At 37.5% G+C, this 23,551-nt stretch overlaps 1 protein-coding gene across 1 annotated transcript in view; it reads left to right on the forward strand.

The window, feature by feature from the left end:
• The window catches only part of INTS7 (integrator complex subunit 7), a 91,106-nt gene that overhangs the window by 44,336 nt on the left and 23,219 nt on the right, over nt 1-23,551 (forward strand). Inside the window, exons 8-13 of the mRNA XM_081791893.1 lie at nt 4,535-4,652; nt 9,308-9,442; nt 12,425-12,522; nt 15,046-15,285; nt 16,853-16,990; nt 18,065-18,271. Coding sequence (XP_081648019.1) covers nt 4,535-4,652; nt 9,308-9,442; nt 12,425-12,522; nt 15,046-15,285; nt 16,853-16,990; nt 18,065-18,271 — 936 coding nt within the window. The remainder of the gene's footprint in view (nt 1-4,534; nt 4,653-9,307; nt 9,443-12,424; nt 12,523-15,045; nt 15,286-16,852; nt 16,991-18,064; nt 18,272-23,551) is intronic.

The following is a 23,551-nucleotide window of genomic DNA, read 5'->3' on the forward strand; positions in this document are numbered from 1 at the left end:
ATAGGATTGATGTGCCATCCCTGGGGAACTTCGTGATGTGCTCTGTTAAGCTTACTGATCTGAATTAATGAACCTTGAAATCAGTATGTATTTACTGGGAGCATTTTAGTACCCAGTACTGTGCTGAATGACAGAAATTAGAAGATAACATTAATTTTCTAATATTTTCCCTCAATTTTTTAAATGGTAAAATTCTTCTTGCTTTTTAAAAATCATTAATATCGTTTTCATAAATGTCTCACATATGCCTTCTTGATCGTCCCGAAAGGTTAAATGTCTCCTAATACACAGAGCACTCTACAAGGCATAATTTTTAATACATAGAAATATAAGACATAATCCTTAACTTCTGGGGCTATTTGGCTGAGGGTTTTATTCTTAAGCACAAGTAAGTTAATAGCACAAGGCAGGACAGTTTAGGGAATAAGACATAGATAAGTGGAAATGGCTTAAGTATTTGAATAAATAAAAAAAGACTGTGGTATTACCTAACCACAATCACTTTTTTAAAAACTGCTTTCTTCTGTACTTCAAAAACAGCGTCTGTGTCTTCTCTTATTTCTTAATCCTTCACTCTTTCTTTCATACACTTGCATTTAGATGTTTCCCTATTGCTTCTGCTTAGGCACTTAAAAGCGTCGCCAGTGTTCTTAATGCTAAATCCGGAGGCTTTTCTGCCTTCGTCATGGCCCCTTCAGCCTGCCCCTTCTCTTGGCTTCTTTGCACTGAACTGCCCTCACTCAGTTTTTCCACCCTTGAAACTGTATCATCTTTGCATTCTTCACCCCTCCTTTTCTTTGGAGTTGAGTCTTTGGGTTGAGTTGAAGCTGGGTGCTTCCTCCCACTTATTTTGTGCCAGTCTGACTGCTCCCCTTCACATCAGCCTGGGCATTCTAGTCCTTCTCCTGGAGCTGAACTACTCTCCAGCATCATAGCTTGTAGAGCTTACAGAATTCTTGGACTTTCTATTATTATAGACAATAAACATCACCCCCCTTTTATTTTAACATTTATTTCTTTTTATGCCAATACATTCGTGTGTGAAAATTCAAAAGCTGCAAAAGGATCCATAGATATAGATATATACACACACGTGTATATATATGTATATATGTATTATCTATATATATATGTAAAATATTTCCCACTTACTCTTCTGCCATCCCCTCAGCTCCTTTGCCCAATGGCAACCAATGCCTAATTTCTTGTATGTTTTTCCAGAGATGTTTTACATGAAAGCAATTTGGTATACATCTTTACCCCCATTTTGCAGACAAAGAAGTTGAGACTCAAAGATTTCAGTAATTGGCTCAGATCACAGAGATGGTAAGTGGCAGGGCCAGAATTCCAGTGTGAATCTTCCAGTTAAAAATCTGTTTCTTGTCAGATTCCAAATGCTTGGTAGATATTTCTCCTTGGACTTCATATCTCTTCCTATTTCCGTCTTTCCTCTGAAATTAGCTTATTCCTGTAAATTCTCAATCTTCAAAAATGGAATCAACATGCTCTTGTCATCAGGTTTGAAATTTTGTAGTAGTCATTGAGTCCTTGTTGATTCCCTCATACATAATCTGTTTCAAAACGTCTTTCATATTCACACTCCACTCTCCATTCCCACCACCAAGCTGTGGTTCAGGCTATTGTCCATCACCACCTGCCTGGATTACTGCCATAGTCTGTAGGTTGGCTCCTTGGCTCTCAACTGTGTTTATCATTGCCAGAATAATCTTCCCTAATGCTTTTGATAAGTTATTCCTCTCCAGTGGCTTCCTTTTACCTTTCTCATTAAGTCTAAATTACTCTGCCTAACTTTCAACGTCATCCTTAATCTGACCTAATCTTCTTTATGCAGTGTTTCTCTCTCTTAGCCTTCATCTCTTTTGGTCATACCTCCTCATAGGTCACAAATAAATACTCCATATTCAGATCTAATTGCCACAGTTCTTGTTTGCTTCATCTTAATCACAGTCTTCCCTTCCATGACCAGAAACTACTTTATCTTTCAAGTCCATTTGCATTTCTCCCGGGATTATTTGCTTCTGCTGCTGCTGCTTTTCTTATTAACTAGGTTTTTGTTTCAGTTGAAAAAGTACATGTGCACATGATAAAAAATTCAGAGTTCAAAGTGCACAGTGAATGAGATACAAATCATCTCTTCCCCCAGCCCTCGCCCACAGAGGTGGTCAGCGTTACTATTTTCTCACATATCCTTCTGAATTTTGTCATTTGTCATCCATATGCAAGCATGTGTATGTCCCGTCTTCTTTCTGTACGAAAATGGAAATACAGTATATACATGTTCTGAACCTTTTATCAATAGTACATCTTGGGAAACATCTCATGTTAGCACTTAGATCTACTGCGTTCTTTTACCAGCTGTGTGGTACTCCCTTTATATTTCCAGTCCCACGGACGGACGGACGTTAGAGTTGATTTTAGTACTTTTACTGTTACTGATTACATTGCTACATTGACTAGTTGGTTTAAAAAAAAAAATCACCTTTATGAATGTACCATTTCTAAAAAAGGAGTCCTTGGGTCCAATGATATGTACATTTAAAATTTTTATATTTAATGCCACTTACCCACCAGTGAAGTTTACGCCATTTTACCATTCTATCAGCAATGCATGAGAACACCTGTATCCCACACTGTTTTCAGTATTGTATTTTATTAAACTTGTCTAATCTGGTGAAAAAAAGTCTCTTAATTTAAATTTTTCAAATTACGAGTGAGGTTTAACTTCTTATATTTATTTAAAAGCCATTTTGTATACAAAAACCATTTTGTATAAATACTATCTGTGAACTACTCATTTTTCTATTGGGTTGTCTATTTATTAGTAAGAACTTTTTATATATTAAGGTTATTGGGCCTTCATTGACCTTACATGATGGGAATATTTTTTTTCCCAGGTTTGTCAATTATCTTTTTACTTTTTCTTTTCCCATGTTGATCCCTTAGTAGTTTTTACAGTTTTGGTTTTTATTTGTGACAAAAAAGAAACAAGAGTTTAGTTTTATCTTACCCAAATGACTCGCCAGTTGTCCTTGAACTGTTGATTTAAAAGCCCCTCTGATTTGAAATGCCATTATCGTATATTAAATTCTATGTGTATTTGAATCCATTTCTGGGACCAGTTCTCTCTGATTGATTTCTCTGTCCATGAGTATGAAAAACTTTGACTTCTACAGGTTTATTATACATTTTATATTTGGTAGGGCTTATTTTTGTCCATCATTATACTTTATCAGAATTTTTCTGGATATTTTCTGATTTTTATTTTTCCATATTATCTTTAGAAACAGATCTAAATCTCCCCATTCCCAAGATTTTGATATTTTTATCTGGGACATACTAAGTTTATTTTATATTTTGTAAAGTTTATTAACCCTTTCTGGAATTTTATTTTTTATTTTTCCCCTGGTCTTTAAGTTTTGCCATTTTCTGAACCTTTGCCCTTGTTGGAGAATGGGAATTAGTTGAATTTAGCAGGGCAGTTATTTGACTACTTACAAGACATGTCCCAAGAGTAAATATACAGGATGAGGCAGGAGTCCCTGTAGTATAAGCTTATATGTATAGCTGACTGTGCTGAAAGAAAAGCATCTTCTTTTTCGTAATTCTTCAGATCATCTCAGGCATAGAGTAGATGACCCGAAATGGAGAAGAGACAGCTCATTCACTTGTATAGTAGATAGAATTGCCACATTCTATTTTTTTTTAAATATACATACATGAACTAACATAGGTATCTCTCAAGTAAGCAGAGTGTGGTAGAGGTTCTGCTTGTGAGGACCAAATAGTACGTAATTTATACACTGGGCTTAATAAAAAATCAGTCATGATGACCTTTTTTTTTAAATAGACTTTATTCTTCATAATAGGTGTAGATTTACAGAAAAATGGGAAAGACAATACAGAGGATCGCCACACACCCCACATCCAGTTAACCCCTATTATTGGTAATTAACATTAGTATGGCACATTTGTTAAAATTAATAAACTGTTGATACATTATTTTTTTTTAATTTTTTTAAATTTTTTTTTAACGTTTATTTATTTTTGAGACAGAGAGAGACAGAGCATGAACGGGGGAGGGGCAGAGAGAGAGGGAGACACAGAATTAGAAGCAGGCTCCAGGCTCTGAGCCGTCAGTCCAGAGCCCGACACGGGGCTCGAACTCACGTACCGTGAGATCGTGACCTGAGCCGAAGTCGGACGCTCAACCGACTGAGCCACCCAGGCGCCCTGATACATTACTATTATTAATCAAAGTTCATTCCTTATTCTGGTTCCTTTAGTTGTTACTTGGTGTCCTTTTTCTGTTCCAGGAGCCCATCTAGGAAACTACATTATATTTAGCTAACATGTTTCCTTAGGGTCCTCTTGGCTGTGGCAGTTTGACTTAAGTTTTTATCATGGGGGGGAAAAGATACAATTTTTCTAAAAGCTAGGACATTTAAAACAACTAGACAATTTTAAAGTATATTGGCATTTCAACTTCTGCGTTCTTTACTCCTCTGTATTTCAGGCACTCTGTGAATGTGCCCTCCAGACTCCTTATGACAGCCTGAAACTTGGGATGTTGTCTGTCCTTTCCACACTGTCAGGGACCATTGCCATCAAACATTACTTCAGCATAGCTTCAGGTAAGGCGAAGACAGGGGAGAGCATACGGACAATGTGGTAATCCCTTTTTCATGCTGATGGGTCATGTTGCTTCTTCTGTAAAGCCTTAGAATCCAGGACGGTTCCAATCTCATACTCTGTTATATGCTAGTGATTGATTTGAAAAGGATTTCTTAACTAATGTCTGTTGTCATAAAATCTTGCACCTTTGATTATAATTCAAGGATATTGGTTTTCTAGATTTGCCCTGTTTTGAATTATATGTAGGTGAAACAGTATTTTTGCAGGTACTTAACATAGCTTGTTTGCTTTTGTATGCCTCTGACTCAAAGTGCCCTTTGGATTTAAGTACATTTCAAAGGCCAAATGGTGGTGATGTTTAAAAGCAAATGTCACATGCCCTCTTTTAGGTATATGTCATCCCTCTGGAAAATGATTAAAATAAAAACTTTACCCCAGTTCAATAATGATTTCCTAGTTGCCTATTCCAGATGATTTAACTTCAGAATGCCTTTATTGGGGTGCTTGGGTGGCTCAGTCAGTTAAACACCTGACTTTAGCTCAGGTCATGATCTCATAGTTCGTGGGTTCGAGCCCCCCATTGGGCTTTGTGCGGACCGCTCAGAGCCTGGAGCCTGCTTCGGGTTCTCTCTCTCTCTCTCTCTCTCTCTCTCTCTCTCTGTCTCCCTCCTCCCCCTCCCCTACTTGTGCTCTGTCTCTGCCTCTGTCTCTCAAAATTAAATAAACATTTAAAAAAATTAAAAAAAAAAAAGTTGGGAAGTGGGAGAATACATACTAGTGATACAGCGGTGACCACGGCCGCAACCAGTTTCTAGGATCTGCCGTAGGCAGTGGGCGTTTGCTGTGTCATGCATGGTCCCTTTGGCAGCAGTGTAAGTTGTGACATTGAGGAATCAGTGCCAGTGGTGGCAATATCTTCACTGAACTCATTCTGTGCATGATTTGGGCAGTGATCTTGGTTGGTCTCTAGCCTTGCCTGTTTCCTATTTTCTAAGCTTAGTTTTCTAGCCTTTCCAGTAATTCTGTGAGGTATTTCTTTTTAAAAAAGTTTTCTTTTTAATGTTTGTTTATTTTTGATAGAGTCAGAGATAGAGCGTGACTGGGGGAGGGGTAGAGAGCGAGGGAGACACAGAATCAGAAGCAGGTTCCAAGCCATGAGCTGTCAGCACAGAGCCCGACATGGGGCTCAAACTCACAGACCGTGAGATCATGACCTTGAGCCTCAGTCAGACGCCCAACTGACTGAGCCACCCAAGCGCCCCATTCTGTGAGGTATTTCTATGTCAGTTATCCATTGCTACAAAATAAATCACCTCAAAACTTAGTGGCTTAAAACCATCGTGTTTGCTCTGATTCTGTATATCAGCAATTTTGATTGGCTTTTACTCAGAAAACTGCAGTCCTCTGGAACCTGGACCAGACTGGACGGTCTAAGGTAGTCTCATTCACCAGCTGGAGCGTGAAAGGCTTTCAGCAGAGGCACCATGGTTCTCCTGCATGGGACTCTCAGCAGGCCAGCTTAGCTTTGTTAACATCGTGTCCTCAGGGTCCTCACAGCTGCCAAAAGGAGGCAGGCCACCAGCACATAAGCACTTCTTCGCGTTGCGCTTGCACATGTTTCTTCATGTCTCGGTAGCCAGGGCAAGTCACACAGCCAAGTCTAAATAAGTGGAGAAATAAACACCTCTTGAGGCAAGGAATTAGAAAATTGCATTGCAAAGGGGCTTGCCTGCAAGGGATGTATTATTACAGCCTTTTTTATCAACAATCACATGCCCATTATGCTTTCCCTAAGTTCTTTTTCTACAAGAGTCAGCCAGTCTCAGTTTCTCAGCTGATACTTACTATCCTTGACCGACATCCTACCTGAAGAAAGCTGTGGTAAGCAGAGTATTAATTGTGTCTTATAACTTACAAGTGCCTTCCCATGCAAGGTCTCATTGCTTCTGTACAAGTAGCCTTTCAAGTAAGGCACATGCAGAGGAGTTTATAAGTATTAAAATCGAGGCTTACAGATTTGCAGTGATATGTCCAAAGGCACACATTATAAAGAGCCTTAGCCTGGGCCAGAACCCAAAAGTTCTGACTTAGGGTGCAGTTTTATACTAAATGACCTAGATGTAAAATGACTTTCTTTTTCTTTATTTTTTAAAAGTCATGTATAAGCTTTGTCAGGTTATAGTATTCAAGCACTTCTTGAGCTTTGTCCTTTTATTGAATGTTGAATTTTATTAAATTGCAGTTTCTATATGGAATTAAGCAAAAGGTTTAAATAACCACATTAGGTAATGCTTATAGGAAATTAAAAGTCAGGGATTTTACAAAATTGGACTATTCCCGTAAGCAATGGTAAATGTTTAAGTATGTTTTCATTGCTTAGATTTTTTCAACGTAAGCAGGATAGTTTGTAAAACAAAATTAAATTTTGCATCTGAATCACTAACAAATGGCTCGTAAGCATGTAAGATGTTCAGTGTCGCACATACCTAAGAAGAATGCCAAACAAAGCCACACTGAAATACTTTACTAGTCCATCAGATTGGCATAGATTCAGAAGTTTGATAGCAGGGGTGTGGGTGAACCACGACTCTCATTCATTGCTCATGGGTTGTGAATTATTAGTCTGCATAGGTGATTTGGAAATACTCATCAAAATTATAAATGAGCCAGAAATTTCACTTCTAGGAATTTATCCTACTAGTATAGTCACATATTTGACAAATGACAGATGTACAAGGGTATTCATAGCATCATTATATGTAATAGCAAAATACTATCCATCAGCAGGGGTGTAAGAGCATAAAAAAATCCGTCAGTAGGGACCACATTAAAGAAATAATGTTATACAACGGCAATAGAAGTCAGTGTAATTTATTAAAAAGAATGTATGGCATGGAATAATCTCCATGATACAATGTTTAAAGAAAAAGCAAGATGCAAAAGTGTATGAAAGGAGAAAGCAATAGCAAAATATGTGCACTTGCAAATTTATAGAGCCTGGAATGATACACAAGGAACTGATAGCATTGGGTGCATGAAGAAGACTTCTCATTCACTGACTTTATACATTTTTCTAATATTTGTTGAATCTTTTGAACCAGTTGGATTTATCTTAGCAAATAATTTCTAAGTAAATAAAAAAATTAAATTTAAAAGTAATATTTTCCCTGAAACAGTTAACATAGAAAAATGCCACAAAATACTATATTTTAAAGGCAGAGTATTGGCCACTATCTACTTATCATGAGTATATGTGAATTTTTAAATTGTGTTGATGTGCGTAAAGGGAAAAAAATTTATTTAAAGGAAACACTCTAGAAAGCTGATGAAATAATGCCACACTCATTTGTGGGATTTGGGATGATTTTTGGTTTTTTTTTTTGGATCTTTATGTTTTTTTGCCAAATGTCCTATGATGACGCTTCATAGAAAAAAAGGAAAAATGTAAGTTGCAGAACACATCTGTAAATTTATAAATGAGTCTGTTTTGTCCAAATCACATAGGAAAGAAAAAGAATGGAGGAAATACAAGTGCCATAGTTTTGAAAAGCTTTTCAAATATTTTAAAAACACTGAGGCTTTACCTGAGCTAGTATTTTTATGTTAAACTGCGAATCAGTAAGGCGACATATGTCCCACACTGCCTGAGGTAGTCTTGGTTTATGCCTGTTGTAAGTAGTAATGATGTCCCCCTTCAGCCTCAAAAGATATGATCAACCTTGGTAGGAGAGGCAAGGTTGAAGTTGATAGGAATCATGGAAAATAAGCAAGAATGGAAAAAGGAAGGCAGAAACAAGAGACTGCTAAAAAGTTGAAAAGCTTTAATCTTCTTGAAGCTCACTCACTTATACCTGAGAGCTTCTCTACTGTATGTAAAAATATTTGCAACATAAGCCTTACGTTACAGAATTTCAAGTGTGAATTTTAAAGGTGACTGCAGTCTACAGCATAGAGCGTGAGGTATAAAGCACAGGGGTAGGACATAAGTAACGGATTTTACGTTACAGAATTTCAAGTGTGAATTTTAAAAGTCACTGCAATCTACAGCAGAGAGCATAAGGTATAAAGCACAGGGGTAGGACATAAGTAACAGATTTTATGATCTCAGGGGCAAGATGCTTAAAATCTTTGGGCTTCAGTTTCTTCTGTAAAAAGCATTGAATTATGTGATGTCAGAATCCTTTCCAGTTCTAAAATCATGAATTCTGTGTAAACCTTAACTCTATGCCAGCCACTGAGGTAAGAAAATCAAACTTTAAAAGTTTTGCTTCTCTTTTTCTTTCCTCTCTTAAAGGTCAGGTTTACCTGATTAGAAGCCTGTATTGACATCCTAATTTTAATGAGAACCAATTGGTTCCCCAGAACCAATCTTTAGTTGTTTTGGCTTTTGCTGTGCTCCTTAGTCAGTTTTTATTAATATTTTTGTGGGAAAGTCCTATATTATTTTAGATCCTAATCATTACAGACTATCGCATATACCTGTTCTAAGTACCTTGACAGGAGAAGCAGGAATGATTGTTTTTATTGATGATGGAGTAGAAGTAGATGGAGTAGAAATTTTCCTTTGAAAGTGAGAAAAATGAACCTAGACATTGAATTGCTTTTGGACTATATGAGTGAATTAAATCGGTGCTGCTTTTCTCTTCTTGTTTAGGAAACGTGGGTTCTTCCCCCAGATCTTCTGACTTGGTCCAATTAGCCCAAGAATGCTGTTACCATAACAACAGGGGCATTGCAGCTCATGGAGTGCGAGTCCTAACTAATATAACTGTCTCCTGTCAAGAAAAAGGTCAGTTTGATCAGGACTGATACTCTATATAAACTTTCAAATTGAAGTTTTGGTGGAATTGTGTATGTGTCTTTGGTTTTTTAATCCCTTATTATTTTTAGCACTTGTGCTTTTACCTACTGGTTGCCTCCTGAAGTGTTCTTAGAGCAGGTTTTCTCAAGACTACTTAATCCCAAGAAAAATAAAAATATGAAAATGAGGACCTTGGGATTGAGATTGTGAAACTGAAAGGTTTCATGGAGCATTGCCCATTTCCTCTCAGTGCTGAACTTTGCGTGGATGGTGCTGTGGGTAGGAATCGCTTATGACTGCCCTGTGGTATGACAGTTTGTTCACCTGTACAAAAGCCTGAGAAATTTAGGAAAAAATACTTTAAGTTAACAAGGGGCTTAAGTAACAAATAGTTTTCACCTAGGGGCAAATGAGTTAACAGAGTAATATGAATTAAATTGGCATAGAATTTGTCTCTGGGTATTTAAAGTTAAACTGATTTCCATAATTTAAGATATGAATAGAAAATGCTTAGGGGTGCCTGGGTGGCTCAATTGGTTAAGTGGTTGGCAGACTCTTGATTTGGACCCAGGTCGTAATCCCAGGGTTCTGAGATTGAGCCCCACTTGGGGTTCTGTGGACCGTAGAGCCTGGTTAAGGTTCACTCTAGATCTCTCCCCCTGCCCCTCTTCCCTGCTGGAGCTCTTTCTCTCTCTCAGAAAAAAAAAAAAAAGGAAAAGAAAAGAAAAAGAAAGGAAAGAAAGAAAGAAAGAAAGAAAGAAAGAAAGAAAGAAAGAAAATGCTTACATTTTATTATATTCCTAACATCTTTGATCTAAATAAAGGCTTGAATAAGTTCATGCTGGTGTTCAAAACCAGAAATGCATTTTGGATATTTCTTCTATTACAGTGTTTATTTTGATCTTTATTAAGGATCATAAATAGAAATCTTAGCCCCACAAAACGTCAGCACTGCTCATTCTTAGTACCTATTTTTTTTCTCTAGCATCCTGACCTTCAGTAGTCTTAACACTGTTTGTCAAGCCTTATACTAATTCAGATAACATTTCTTTAAATTGTTCTTTAAATGTTGTTCTTATTTGAATAATTAAACCTGTTTTATTTTTTAAATAGTTATGAGTGTTTTCTACCATGTAACATAGAAAACTGTGCGTTCTCAAAGCTCATACATATTAACCTAAATATGGTTAACTAATATATTCAGAACTTTCTAGAACTTCTAGAGAAATTTTAGCCCCATGGCAGTGGAAAGATGCTGTAGTACTCTATTACATGAGACATCTTAAGGAATTTGTTCTTTGTGGTCTGACTTATAACATTAATAAGATTATGTGGCATCTTCATTACTTCCTAAAAGGGGTGCAGTTTTCATTAGAAAGTTACCTTGTAGGTGAAAATAGACAAGCATAATCTATCCAGTTAGGAAAGAAGATTAAAGATTTATGTCTAGTTAGGAAGACATGGTTTGCCGTTCCTAGTATTTTCCTCAGCGAAGCTGGTGACCCTGTTTCAGTTATGCTTTATTTATACCTTTACGGCTTTAGCTCTTGATTTAATGTGGGTATATATATCTTTTTTTAAATATTAGTTTCAGGTGTATGACAGAGTGATTTGATATTTGCATATATTGTGAAATGATCACCACAGTTAGTCTGTTTAATGTCAGTCACTATATACAGTTATAAAATTTCTTCTTGTGATGAGAATTTTTAAGATCTACCCTTTTAACAACTTTCAAATATGCAATATAGCGTTATTAACTATACTCACCATGCTATACAATACATCCCATGACTTACTCATCTTATAGCTAGAGGTTTGCACCTTTCAACTCTCTTCTCCCATTTTTACCTACCACCTGCCTCTGGCAACCACCAGTCTGTTCTTTGTACTTACGAGCTCGGTTTTTGTTTGCTTTTGCTTTTGCTTGTGTATTTGTTTGTTTTAGATTCCACGTATAAGTGAAATCATATGATCATATGTCTTTTTCTGTCTGACTTATTTCACTTAACATTATGCCTTCAGTATCGATCCATGTTGTCTCAAATGTCAGGTTTTCCTTCTTTTTGTGGCTGAATAATGACCCTTTGTGTATCAATACCACATTTTCTTTATCCATCATCTTATTGGTTGTTTCCATATCTCGGCTGTTATAAATAATGCTGTAACGAACATGAAGGTGCATATGTCTTTTTGAGTTATCAGTTTTATTTTCTGTGAGTAAATATCCAGAAATGGAATTGCTGGATCATATACTAGTTCTGTTTTCAGTTTTCTAAAGAACCTCCATGCTGCCTTCCAGAGCAGTTGCATCAATATGCATTCTCACCAGCAGTGCACAAGGGTTCCTTTTTCTCCACATCCTCACCAGCTTGTTCTTTCTTGTCTTTTCGACAGTAGCCATTCTAACAGGTGTGAGGCGATCTCTCATGGTCGTTTTGATTTACATTTCCCTGGTGATTGGTGATGTTGAGCCTCTTTTCGTGTACTTGTTGGCCCTCTGGATGTGTCCTTCAGAAAAATGATTTTTCAGGTCCTCTACCCAGTTTTTAATCGGATAGTTTGTTTTTTACTGCTGCATATGAGTTCTTTATATATTTTGGATATTAACCCCTTACCACATACATGATTTGCACATATTTTATCCCATTCAGCAGGATACCTTTTCATTTTGTTAATGGTTTCCTTTGCTGTGCAGAAAGTTTTTAGTTTGATGTAATGTATATATTTTTATAATCATTAGTAAAGTAGTGGAAAGTGGAAGTCTAAAGATAGCCTTTACATTTCATAAGTAATGGCGCATGTACTTTTTCAGGAAGGTTAGCTTTACACATGACAGTGTTTCCTATATCTTCCAGTCCTTAATGTTTTTTCTTCTAAGTGTGTGTGTGTGTGTGTGTGTGTGTGTGTGTGTGTGTGTATTTAATCTTCTCCATTTGACCATTGTAAAACTTAGTGTTTTTCCTCTAGACCTTTTGGCACTGGAACAAGATGCTGTCTTTGGCCTGGAATCCCTTTTGGTACTTTGTAGTCAAGATGATAGTCCAGGTGCTCAAGCCACGTTAAAGGTGAAAATATCATTCATTTTAAAATAATGCCTGTTTTTATTGCCTCAACTAGGGATTGGCAGTCTCTATAAAGGGCCAAATAGTAAATATTTTAAGTTTTGCAGGCTATACACTCTTGTCACAGCTACTCAGTTCTACAGTTATAGGACAAAGCAGCCATGGATGGTGTGCATAAGGGGAAGAAAGAAAGTGTGGTGGTACGGCAGTAAAACTTTATTTACAAAACCAAGCAGGTGTTGGCCAAAGGGCAGTAGTTTGTCATCTCTGGCTTAAACACACAATTTGCCCTTGATCTTCACTTTCAAAATTATCGCTTTGACCATTGTTATTCCAAAGAATAGACAAAGTAAAAACCCAAACTTTGGCCTATTTTGCCTTCAGTTGACAGTGTTTATTTAGTTGAAGCAAATACATATGAAGGTCCTAGGCAACATAAGGCAAAATTAAATAGGCAGAGCCCCTGTACTTACAGAAGTTTATAATCTGAGGTAACACTGATAAGAGATTTTAAAAGAGATATTTAAAATTTATTATGACACTGGAGATTTTTAAGGCTTTTAAGATGTGAAATGAGCCTACTCTTATTGGAGTGAAATATGAAATACAATTTGTGATGGTACAAAATTAAGAAAGGTGGGGCTGATAGAAGTAAAAGGCTATTAGGTAGATATTAGAGAATATAAGAATGATAGCTTGTCTAAGTTATGATTCAGTTCGAAGTAAGTCATAACTTAGTTTAGAATGTTAAGAAAAGGTATGTCACAGTGATGAACAGTGAAGATATTAGTTAAATAAAAATGTGTTTGGCAAATGATTCATCCCCAGAATCCCTTTGGAGCCACAATACATTTACATAAAAGTTTTAAAAAAGAGAGAAAGAAAACAAACCAAATCCTTTTCTTACCAGTTGTAGGTGTCAATAAAACACTGGCCTCAGCACCATGGGACATACATAGATGGTCAAGAAAGGTCTCTGTATTAGAGGAGTTCCCCATCTAGAACACACTGACATTTATCTAAGGGACAATAATACCAAACAGAATGCACTAAGTTCCCTGGTAGTACGAATCAAAGTGCAGTTCTAATGAGAGGACAGAGTTAAGAGTGATTCAGTTGAACTAAGGATGTTAGGGAAGATTTGAACGAGTAGCTGTCTTGTGAGTTAAACCTTGAAAGATGGGGTAGAATTTCGGTATTGAGGAAAGATCATTTGAATCCAAGTGATGACTGTTATAGAAGTTATGAAAACAGCAATCTGCCTCTCATGTTGGAAGATGGGTGAATAGCCCCCTGTGGCTACATGACACAATTAGGAGATCTGGAAGATCTGCTCTGTCAAGCAGGTTACCAGACCTGATGCCAAGGAACTTTGTCTTGATTCTCAAGGTAGTTGAGGGAATATTAAAATTTCTAAAGTAATGGACATGCTGTAACATTTGTTGTAGTTATTATTGTTATTTAAATATGTCTGCTATGTGCCATACTTTGACAACTTGTATATATATTTTTTTCTTTACAAAAAACCAATCTAGTGAAATTTGTCCCTCTTTAATGCTCACGAGGAAATTAAGATTCATAAAGATAAAATAACTTGTTGAAAGATACCTAGCTGGTCAAGGGCAGGCTGATCTTCAACTTTGGACCTGTCTGGTTCTGAAGACCTCATTGTGTCTTCCTAACACGTACTGAAAGCTACATGGTTGTAGTGTGAAGGTGGGTTAATGGGCCCATGCTTTCAAGAGATGGAAATTAGGAAGAGATTTACGTTGTGGTAGAGAGAATGGAAAGGAGGTGGATATTGAAGATTTGGCGAAAATGGAAATGACTAAATGTAGCAGTCATTTGGCTACATAAAAATGAGAGGACTTCTGGTTTCTGGTTTTGGTGGCTGGGATATTAGTCGATGCCATTAACTGGACCGAATGGAAGTTCTAAAGCCAATTGATTTTTGGATTTCAGGTTAGAAGTAAGAAAGAAAGAAAATTAGAAGTCTCTTCCCACTTCAGTGTGCCTCAGTGTCATTTAGGACACCTTTTTTGAACTTTAAACTCCTAGTAACCCAAATACTAAAAAAAGTTAATCTATTAAGTTTGGGACAGGTGGGGTTCGGAAATCTGTATTTTCGTTAGCATCCTGGGTGATGCTGGTATAGGGAAGTTTACAAACCATACTTCAGAAGCAGTATTTGAAAAGTAACGAAAGTGCAGCATGGTGATATCCCATTTGGCATGTATATGGCCTCTTCCTTGTTGTGATTTTCATCTCAAGTCTTTTTTTTAAATAGGCCTACATTGAAATGAGTGGTTAATATACAGTCCCGACTTACTCTCATTTAAACATGGCTCACTTTCAGATCCTGATAATAAGATTCAGTATGCCGTGTGTTTCTTAGGCAGGAAAATGTTATGCCCACAGAAAACCTTTTCCTTGATATTTCCTAATCACTTGTACGAAGTTCTTTTCTTTAAAGCTTCAGTTAATACCTTCAGCATGTAACTGGTCCATCTTCTATTCAATGTGCAGATTGCTCTGAATTGTATGGTGAAGCTAGCCAAGGGCAGGCCTCATCTTAGCCAGTCAGTGGTTGAGACCTTGTTGACCCAGCTGCACAGTGCTCAGGATGCCGCGCGGATCCTGATGTGCCATTGCCTGGCAGCCATTGCCATGCAGCTGCCAGTGCTGGGCGACGGAATGCTCGGGGACCTCATGGAGCTCTACAAGGTGATCGGACGGTCAGCCACAGACAAGCAACAGGAACTTCTGGTAAAGAGCCACCTTTTGAAACTGCCAGGGATGAATAGATCTGGTGTAGTGGGAATTACTTTAGGAAGTCAGCGTTACTGTTTGACTCTACTTAGATTAATTATGTAAGACCAAGAGTCTGCTGAAGTCAGAACAGAATTGGAACTGTGAGCTTTTGACTATTTCCACTTTTGATTTACAAAGCTCTGTTTAGTTCAAATCTAAAACCGCATTCTTCCCAAGCCCTGTCAAGTTGCTTAGTGTAGCCAAGCCTCCAGTCTGATATTTTTGTTTTATTTCAAAGTGAAAATAATTTTTTTTCCTTTCTAATGCAAAGCAGTAATGAACTAAACCCTATTTTGTACTTTCAAAAATGTAAGTTAAGGACGTAATGATAACAGTGACCATAAATTAGCTCAAATTCCTCTTTTCCAATTCAGGACCTCTGTAGCTGTTTAGAATCCTGTTTAGGTTTCAGTATAGTCCTGGGGTTGGGAAAGGTGCATGCTTAGGAACAGAAGACAGGGAAGCTATATAATAACGTGTAGTTGGAAGTTCTCCAGGGCTGAGAGTAGGCTTCGCTCTAAATAAGCATAAATGAGATGTAAGCCTTAAGTTGGCCGCTTCATATTGTGGTCATCTGAATTTAGGGCTTGGAGAAAAGTGTAATGAGATTTCTTACTCAAGCTCATTTTATATTTAATCCTCCGGGGAAAATTGTGTAAAAGATTACCCCCATTTCATTCCTACCAGGAAAAGTTACCCTTGATGACCAAGTGGCAGTAGCCATGGGAATGACATCATACAGTTATCCCAGCTTATGTGGACCTTTGTATATATCAGCTTCAGAATACTAAGACACAGTTAGCCAAGTTTATTTTTTATTGAAGCAGCATTTTCAACTAATGTTCTTTGTCCCTTTTTTGTTAGTACTACTGTGAGACAGTTTTAAATTATGAAACATAATATTAAAGCATAAGGAATAATATGAAAACATTTGCATCCGTCACCTAGCTTAAGAAAAAAAATCTTACCAGTACAGTTGAATTGTACTTCCCTATGTACCTCCCTAATAGTATCTTCTTCCTTCTCCCAGAGCTAACCACTGTCCTGCATTTGGTGTTCATCGTTCCCATGCATGTTATACATTTACTACCTTGGTATATATCCTAAGTAATAAACAATATTCTTTTCATATTTTTAACTTTATATAAAGGTTATCTTGCTACATGAAATCTTTTGCATGTTGTCTCTTTGCCTGTTTGGTGGGAGCCATCTAATAGATAAGGGTATCTCTGGTTTACCCCTTTCACTACTATATGGTATTTCACTGTGTGATATCATAATCTCCTAATCCGTATTTATGGGCATTGTTTCTGATTATTTGCTATTACAAACAATACTCTGAGCAGTGGGATAAATTGCTTAATGACTTCGAAGTGGAAAATTAATAAATGTCAAAGGAAAACAAATTTTGTTCTTTTTTGATGGGTTCTAATTCTTCTCCCTTTTGGTTAAAGTTATCTATGACATTGGATAGAATTACATGTTTTCTTCCTTATTTTTCTTACTTCTTTCTCAACGTTAGGTGAGTTTGGCCACTGTGATATTCGTAGCAAGTCAGAAAGCACTATCCGCTGAAGTAAAGGCAGTAATTAAGCAGCAGCTCGAAAGTGTCTCCAATGGATGGACTGTTTACCGAATTGCCAGACAGGCATCCAGAATGGTACGTGTTATCCTTCTGTGTGAACTGGGTTGGTGAAAGTGACAGGTTACAAACCTTTGATTGTGTGATTGTCACCCCTAGTCAAGATGGAAAGTAAATATGGAAGTATGTTTTAGTCACGGGATTGAAAGATGATAATGGAAAGGACCTAGTTTATAACTTTTCTCGTGTGTTGTGATGGGGAAAGTTCCACGGGAATTCCAAAAATATGAACTCTTTTTGGCTGAAGAGTTTCAGCCACTTCATTTTGCCCTGTATTCTCATAACCACAGCTGCCTCCCACCCACCACTTCCATCCTCCATCATCAGTACACCAGATCTTTCTTCCTTCTCTCTCTCCAACCTTGTCATTCTTATTTGGAGATAGGGGCACGTTTTAGTAGGCTGTTCCCTTCTCGGCCATATGAAAAGCCTAACAATTTTTATTTTGTTTGAGAGAAATATAGAGCTTGGACAGTATAGAAATCCTTTGGGGATAAGACCAGAGAGCAAGTTTGAGAAGTGTTATCCTAGATACTGTAACACATGTTCTCATTTTACGGTGTTTCTCAAATGTGGGGAGGAGCTCTATCGAGAGAACAATTCTTTGTTGTAGTCAATACCCCCAAGCATCCAGGCACTGCAGGATACCGAGCTCACGTTCCCCCCAACAGCTCCCCTCCCTCGGTCATTTCGAGAGGCATTCGCGGTGCTGCTAATAATCACTTCAGGGAACTTCCTGGAGTTCACACCCCACCTCCCCACTGCACTAACTAGCTCATACAGAATGACATACAGTAGGTGTTCATACTTTCTATAGTTTGAACTAAAATTCTAGATGTGAGTTATAGTTCATTCCATTTATTTTCTCTTTGGAACTGTTTTAGAAAAGAACTTCAGGCATTCTGTTATATAAAAGCAGCTCAGCATATTTTCTCTGAAGAAAGACTTAGACTGAGTCTCAAAGAATTATATAATGTGAAGAATGATTGTTAAAACTTATCCAAGGTTTGAGTTAGTCTTTTAGCTGCCTCACTACCTAATTCAAGTGTAAGAATCTCATCATGTGCACACCCCCCCCCCCCCCCTTTTTAGGGTAACCATGACATGGCCAGAGAGCTTTATCAGAGTTTGCTGACTCAGGTTGCCTCAGAACATTTCTACTTCTGGCTGAATAGTCTGAAGGAGTTCTCACATGCAGAACAGTGCCTCACCGGGTTGCAAGAGGAGAACTATAGTTCAGCACTTTCTTGCATTGCTGAGTCTTTAAAATTCTACCACAAAGGGATTGCTTCCTTAACAGTAAGTACTCTTAATTCTCCTTTGGTGGTGATAACTTGATTCGTGTGAGAATGGTCTCCCTTTTCTTTTTGGGTTATTCTGTTCTAACTACCTTGAAAAATCTGCTGATAAATAGATTTAGCAATATTAAAACAATAAATAGGACGTGGTAGTAAATCCTTAACCCCTCCCCCACTTTTTAATATTCATAAGTTGATGGAAGTTTATCATTTTGTTTTTGCCAAGTACTAGGTACCACAGAGAAGAAGGATTACTGAATCCATGCAGAAAGGACACATGGAGATAGGTATTTCCTCTCTAGACTCCTAGTAATAAGACGTACTGGCTCAGTACCAGCCATCACATGTAACTCCCTGCCCCCTATTTCATGCCTGGAAGCTGCTCACTAAGAAACTAGAGTTTCTTACTTTGTAGACAAAGAAGGAATTATCAAGGATGCTAGCGTCCCATTTTTTACCCCTTTGTGATATCCTCCTATTCAAATTAATAGTCAGCCAGCTACTGTTTTTTGTTTTCTCTGCCAGGAGAGTAAAGGGGTTGCAGGAAGGGCAGACCATTAACATTTCTTACATTTCCTTGAAATGAGTCGTATTCCAAAGTAAGAACCTATATCCAAGAGGAGCGTGTTCTGTATTAATGCAAAGATTTTTTTCCCCTCAAGAGTAAAGAGTTTATATAATCAAAATTAGACAATTTGTAAGTATTGTCACCCAACTTTTAAGATTGTATATATTTACATGGAACCATAAAACTTTTGGTACCTGTTTACATATGTTTATCACATAATCTAAACTATTCTTAATGGTGGGCCATCCCAAAAGAGATGCTCCGAAGTAGAATAAAGAGTAAACAGATGTCACAAAAGAGACAGAATATTCAGACTCTTGTGGTACATATCTTTTGAAGTATAATTTCTTTTTTAGCTAGGATTAATCAGCAGCTGTTTTAAAAACAGGAACACACAAATGGCTTCTCTCTGGCTCATGGTGCTCCCAGTAGCAGGGACTACTGTGATTCTTTCCTCTTGATTATTCCAGGAAAAGAGTGTTGTTACCTATATCAGGCTAATAAATGCCTCAGAAAATCAAAAGGTATGGTTATTGGTTGCGATCAGTAAAATTATTTCATTTTCTAGTTCACATGGGGCTTGTTTATTCAGCACAGAAAATGGTTCCATCCGTGAAAGAAGCTCAGAGAACAGTGAAGCAGACAGAATTAATATTATGAAAATCCTGTTGAATATTTAATAGTCTTTTAATGATTTGTGTGGTATGTGTATTTAATGAGGCTTGGCAGTAATTAAGGATTGAATTCTGACATAGACAGAAAGTACTCAGTTGACAGACAGAAAGCCCCTGTCTTCATCTCCGCTCTGCCGTTAACATATTATGACCTAAGGCAGGTTATTGGGCCTCACATCATCTCCTTTTGAAATGGAGTTCTTTTATTCAACAGACCATAAGCACTTACTATGTGCCAGACGCTGCTTTGAGGTTAAAAAAAAAAAAAATCAGGAAATGATTCTCTTCTTGATAACAGGTTAGAGAAGAAAGCAGTATGATCCTTACAGTCATTTGGAACTTTCCACATTTCTTACTGTACTATACCATCAGGGTTTTTGTAAAGATTTTATTTTTATCATTCATTGGGCAAGTGTGGATTTGATACTAGCTTTGCATCTTTGTAACTGAGAAGATATGAGCACAGACGCCCTTCTACTCCTGCCACGTGAATGAGCTGATGTGAGATTGTACAGCTCTGTGAATTACCTCCTTCAGCCAAACTAAACAAGAGAAGCTCAACATTCTGTGCTTACGGGGACCCTACAGCGACGCTGGGTAGCTAATTTCCCAACACAGTGATTAATGATACAGTTATCTTGCTACTTAAGAATAAAAATTGTAAAAAGTATTTTAGTTTTCTGTGCTGTGTAACAAATCACCACAAATTTAGTGACTTAAGACAACACTCATTTATTATTTCACTGTGTCCATGAGCCAGAAATCCAGACATGGCTTAGCTGGGTCCTCGGCTCATATTGACCTGGTTGCAGTCATGGTGTCTGCCAGGGCCAGTCTTGTCTGAGGCTCAAGGAAGCGCAGGGTTCTCTTCAGAACTCATGTTTGCAGAATTCATTTCCTCACAGCTGTAGAATCTGTGGAAGCTTCAAGTCCAGCAGGAAGATCTCTCACCTTCAAGACTGTCTTTTAATGGGCTCACCTGATTAGGGGAGATCCATCTAGAATATACGAATCTCTCTTTTGATTGATACAAAGTAACTTCATTAAGGATCTAAATTACATCCCCCCAATTCATCACCTTTGTCATATTGCATTAGTTAGAAACAAGTAACAGGTTTCATTCACACTCAGAGATTACTGAAGATGTGGATACCAAGGGATATGAACCAGAGGAGCCATCTTAGCATTCTGCCTACGATGGTGGATTGTTAACTTTATCTATTTTAAAAGAGTGAATATGTATAACATCTCCATATGCATTGTAGAGGGTATATAAAAATGTAACAAATATCCAAGTATACCTGTCATCTTCAGGAAATGGGACATTACCATAGCTTCTAAAATTCATGCATATTCCTCCATGTTTGCAGACCATTTCCTACCCTACAAAGGTAACCACCATCCTGCATCTTGTGTGTACCGTTCCCTCGCCCTTCTTTATAATTTTAATGTGCTTTTTTATAATTCTAGACAAGGTACCATTTTATGTTGTTTTTGAATTTTATATAAAAAGGAATCCTACATATTTGTATTCAACTTGCTTTATCTAAATTATGTTCTTTTTTTTTTTTTTTTAAAGTTTTATTGATTTTGAGAGAGAGAGAGTGTGTGCAAGGGACAGTGTGCATGAGGGGCAGAGTGAGAGGTTGAGAGAAGCCCAAGCAGGCTTCGCGCTGTCAGCACAGAGCCTGGCTCGGGCCTTGATCCCATGTACCATGAGATCGTGACCTGAGCTGAAATCAAGAGCTGGATGCTCAACAGACTGAGCCACCCAGGCTCCCCCATCTAGATGATGTTCTTAAGATTTATTCATCTTGTCGTGTGAAGCTCTAGGTCAGTTTTACTGCTGTATATTCTTATATCATATGAATATTTGCCCCTTCTAGTGTTGATAGAAATTTTCATTTTTCCAATTTTTTGCTAGTATAACAGTACTGCTGTGAACATGCTTGTACATGTCTTTCGATACACCTATGTAAAGCTTTCTCTAGGACAGTCATTCTCAGTTGGGGATGATTTCATCCTTCCAGAGGACATTTGGCAATGTCTAGAGACATTTTTGGTCATCGTGATTTGTCATGGTATTTCTGGCATTTATAGCGAGCACAGGCCAGAGATGCTGCTAAACATCCAACAATCCACAGGACAAGTCCCCTCAACAAAGAATTACTTGGTTCAAAATGTGGCTGGTACACTGAGGTTGAAAACCCTCTTCTGGGGCAGTAGACCTCAATCGAAGCGGTGTATCTGTCCCCTGCTCCAAAGTGTGTGGGGATGTTTCTCTTTGTCATAGGGTAAGGGGGACTGCTACTGGCTTTAATCCTGAAATGCCCAGGACACTCCTGCCTCTGCTAAGAAATACTGCTCTGATATATTTCCTAGGAGGATAATGGCAAGGTTATGTGTACCTTCAACTGACTAACTAATACCAGGAGCCTCTCTACAGTGGTTTACAAACTTCTAGTCCTCCCAGCAGGGTATAAGAGTTCTGTTGCTCTGCATTGTTCTCCTGACTTGGTATATTCTAGAAGTTCTGATTGACATTTCTCAAGTCATTAATTCAATTAAACATTTTACTTACTTATTTTCTTATTTATTAGCTATAAATGACATGTAACATACTGGTTTCAGGTATATAACACAATGATTCAATATTTGTATATATTGTAAGATGATCACTACAGTAAGTGTAGTTAGTTAATATCCATCATCAGCATACATAGTTATAAAAATTTTTCTCGTGCTGACAACTTAAGATCTACTCTCTTAGCACCTTTCAAACATGCAATACAGTATTATTAACTATACTCACCATACTATACACAATATCCCCATGATTTATTTATTTTATACCTGGGAGTTTATACTTTTGACCCCCTTCACCCATTTCACCCACCTACCTACCACCCCCCCACCCCACCTCCCCACCTCTGGCAACCACAAATCTATTCCCTGTATTTATGAGCTTGGGGTTTTTTTGTTTGTTTTTTGTTTTGTATTCCACATATAAATGAGATCATACAACATTGGTCTTTGTCTGACTGATTTCACTTAGCATAATGCCCTCATGGTCCACCGGTGTTATTGCAGATGGCAAAATTTCACTTTTTTATGACTGAATAATATTCCATTATATATATGCACCACATTTCCTGTATCCATTCATCTGTTGATGGACGTTTGGGTTGTTGCCATATCTATTGTAAATAATGCTGTAATGAACATGGGGGTGCATATATGAGATAATGTTTTTGTTTTCTTCAGATGAATACCCAGATGTGGAATTGCTGGATTATATGGTAGTTCTGTTTTTAGTTTTTTGAGAAACCTTCCATACCGTTTTCCATAGTGGCTAACACCAGTTTACATTCCCACTAACAGTATATCAGAGTTTCCTTCTCTCCACATCCTTGATAATATTTATTTCTTATCTTTTTGATGATGGTTATTCTAACAGATATGAAGTGATATCTTGTGGTTTTGATTTGCATTTCCCTGATGATTAGTGATGATGAGCATCTTTTCATGTACCTCTTGGCCATCTTTATGTCTTCTTTGGAAAAATGTCTAGTCAGATCTACTAATTTTGTAATCAGATTGTTTTGTTTTGTTTTGTTTTGTTTTGTTTTGTTTTGTTATTGGGTTAATAAGAATTCTTTATATATTTTGGATATTAGCCCCTTGTCAGATATAGGATTTGCACATCTTTTCTCCCATTCAGTAGTTACCTTTCTATTTTCTTGAAACAATTGAACATTTGTTTCATATTTGGCCACTTGTATTTTGTGTGTGTGTGTGTGTGTGCACGCGCTCACACGTGCGTGCGTGCATGCGTGTGTGTGTGTGTGTGTGTGTGTGTGTGTGTGTGAGAAAGAGAGAGAGAGAGAGAGAGAGAGAAAAGATGTTTCACAGAAGTGAAAGTTGAAGTTTTTTGTTCATTTTCCTAGCAGGCTGGTTATCTTATTGATTTGTCAGAGTTCCTTATATGTTCTGGATACTAGTTTTTTTATAGGTGATACGAGTTGCAAATATCTTATTT

This window comes from Panthera onca, chromosome F1 (assembly GCF_046562875.1).
Source record: "Panthera onca isolate mPanOnc1 chromosome F1, mPanOnc1 haplotype 2, whole genome shotgun sequence".
Taxonomy (NCBI): domain Eukaryota; kingdom Metazoa; phylum Chordata; class Mammalia; order Carnivora; family Felidae; genus Panthera; species Panthera onca.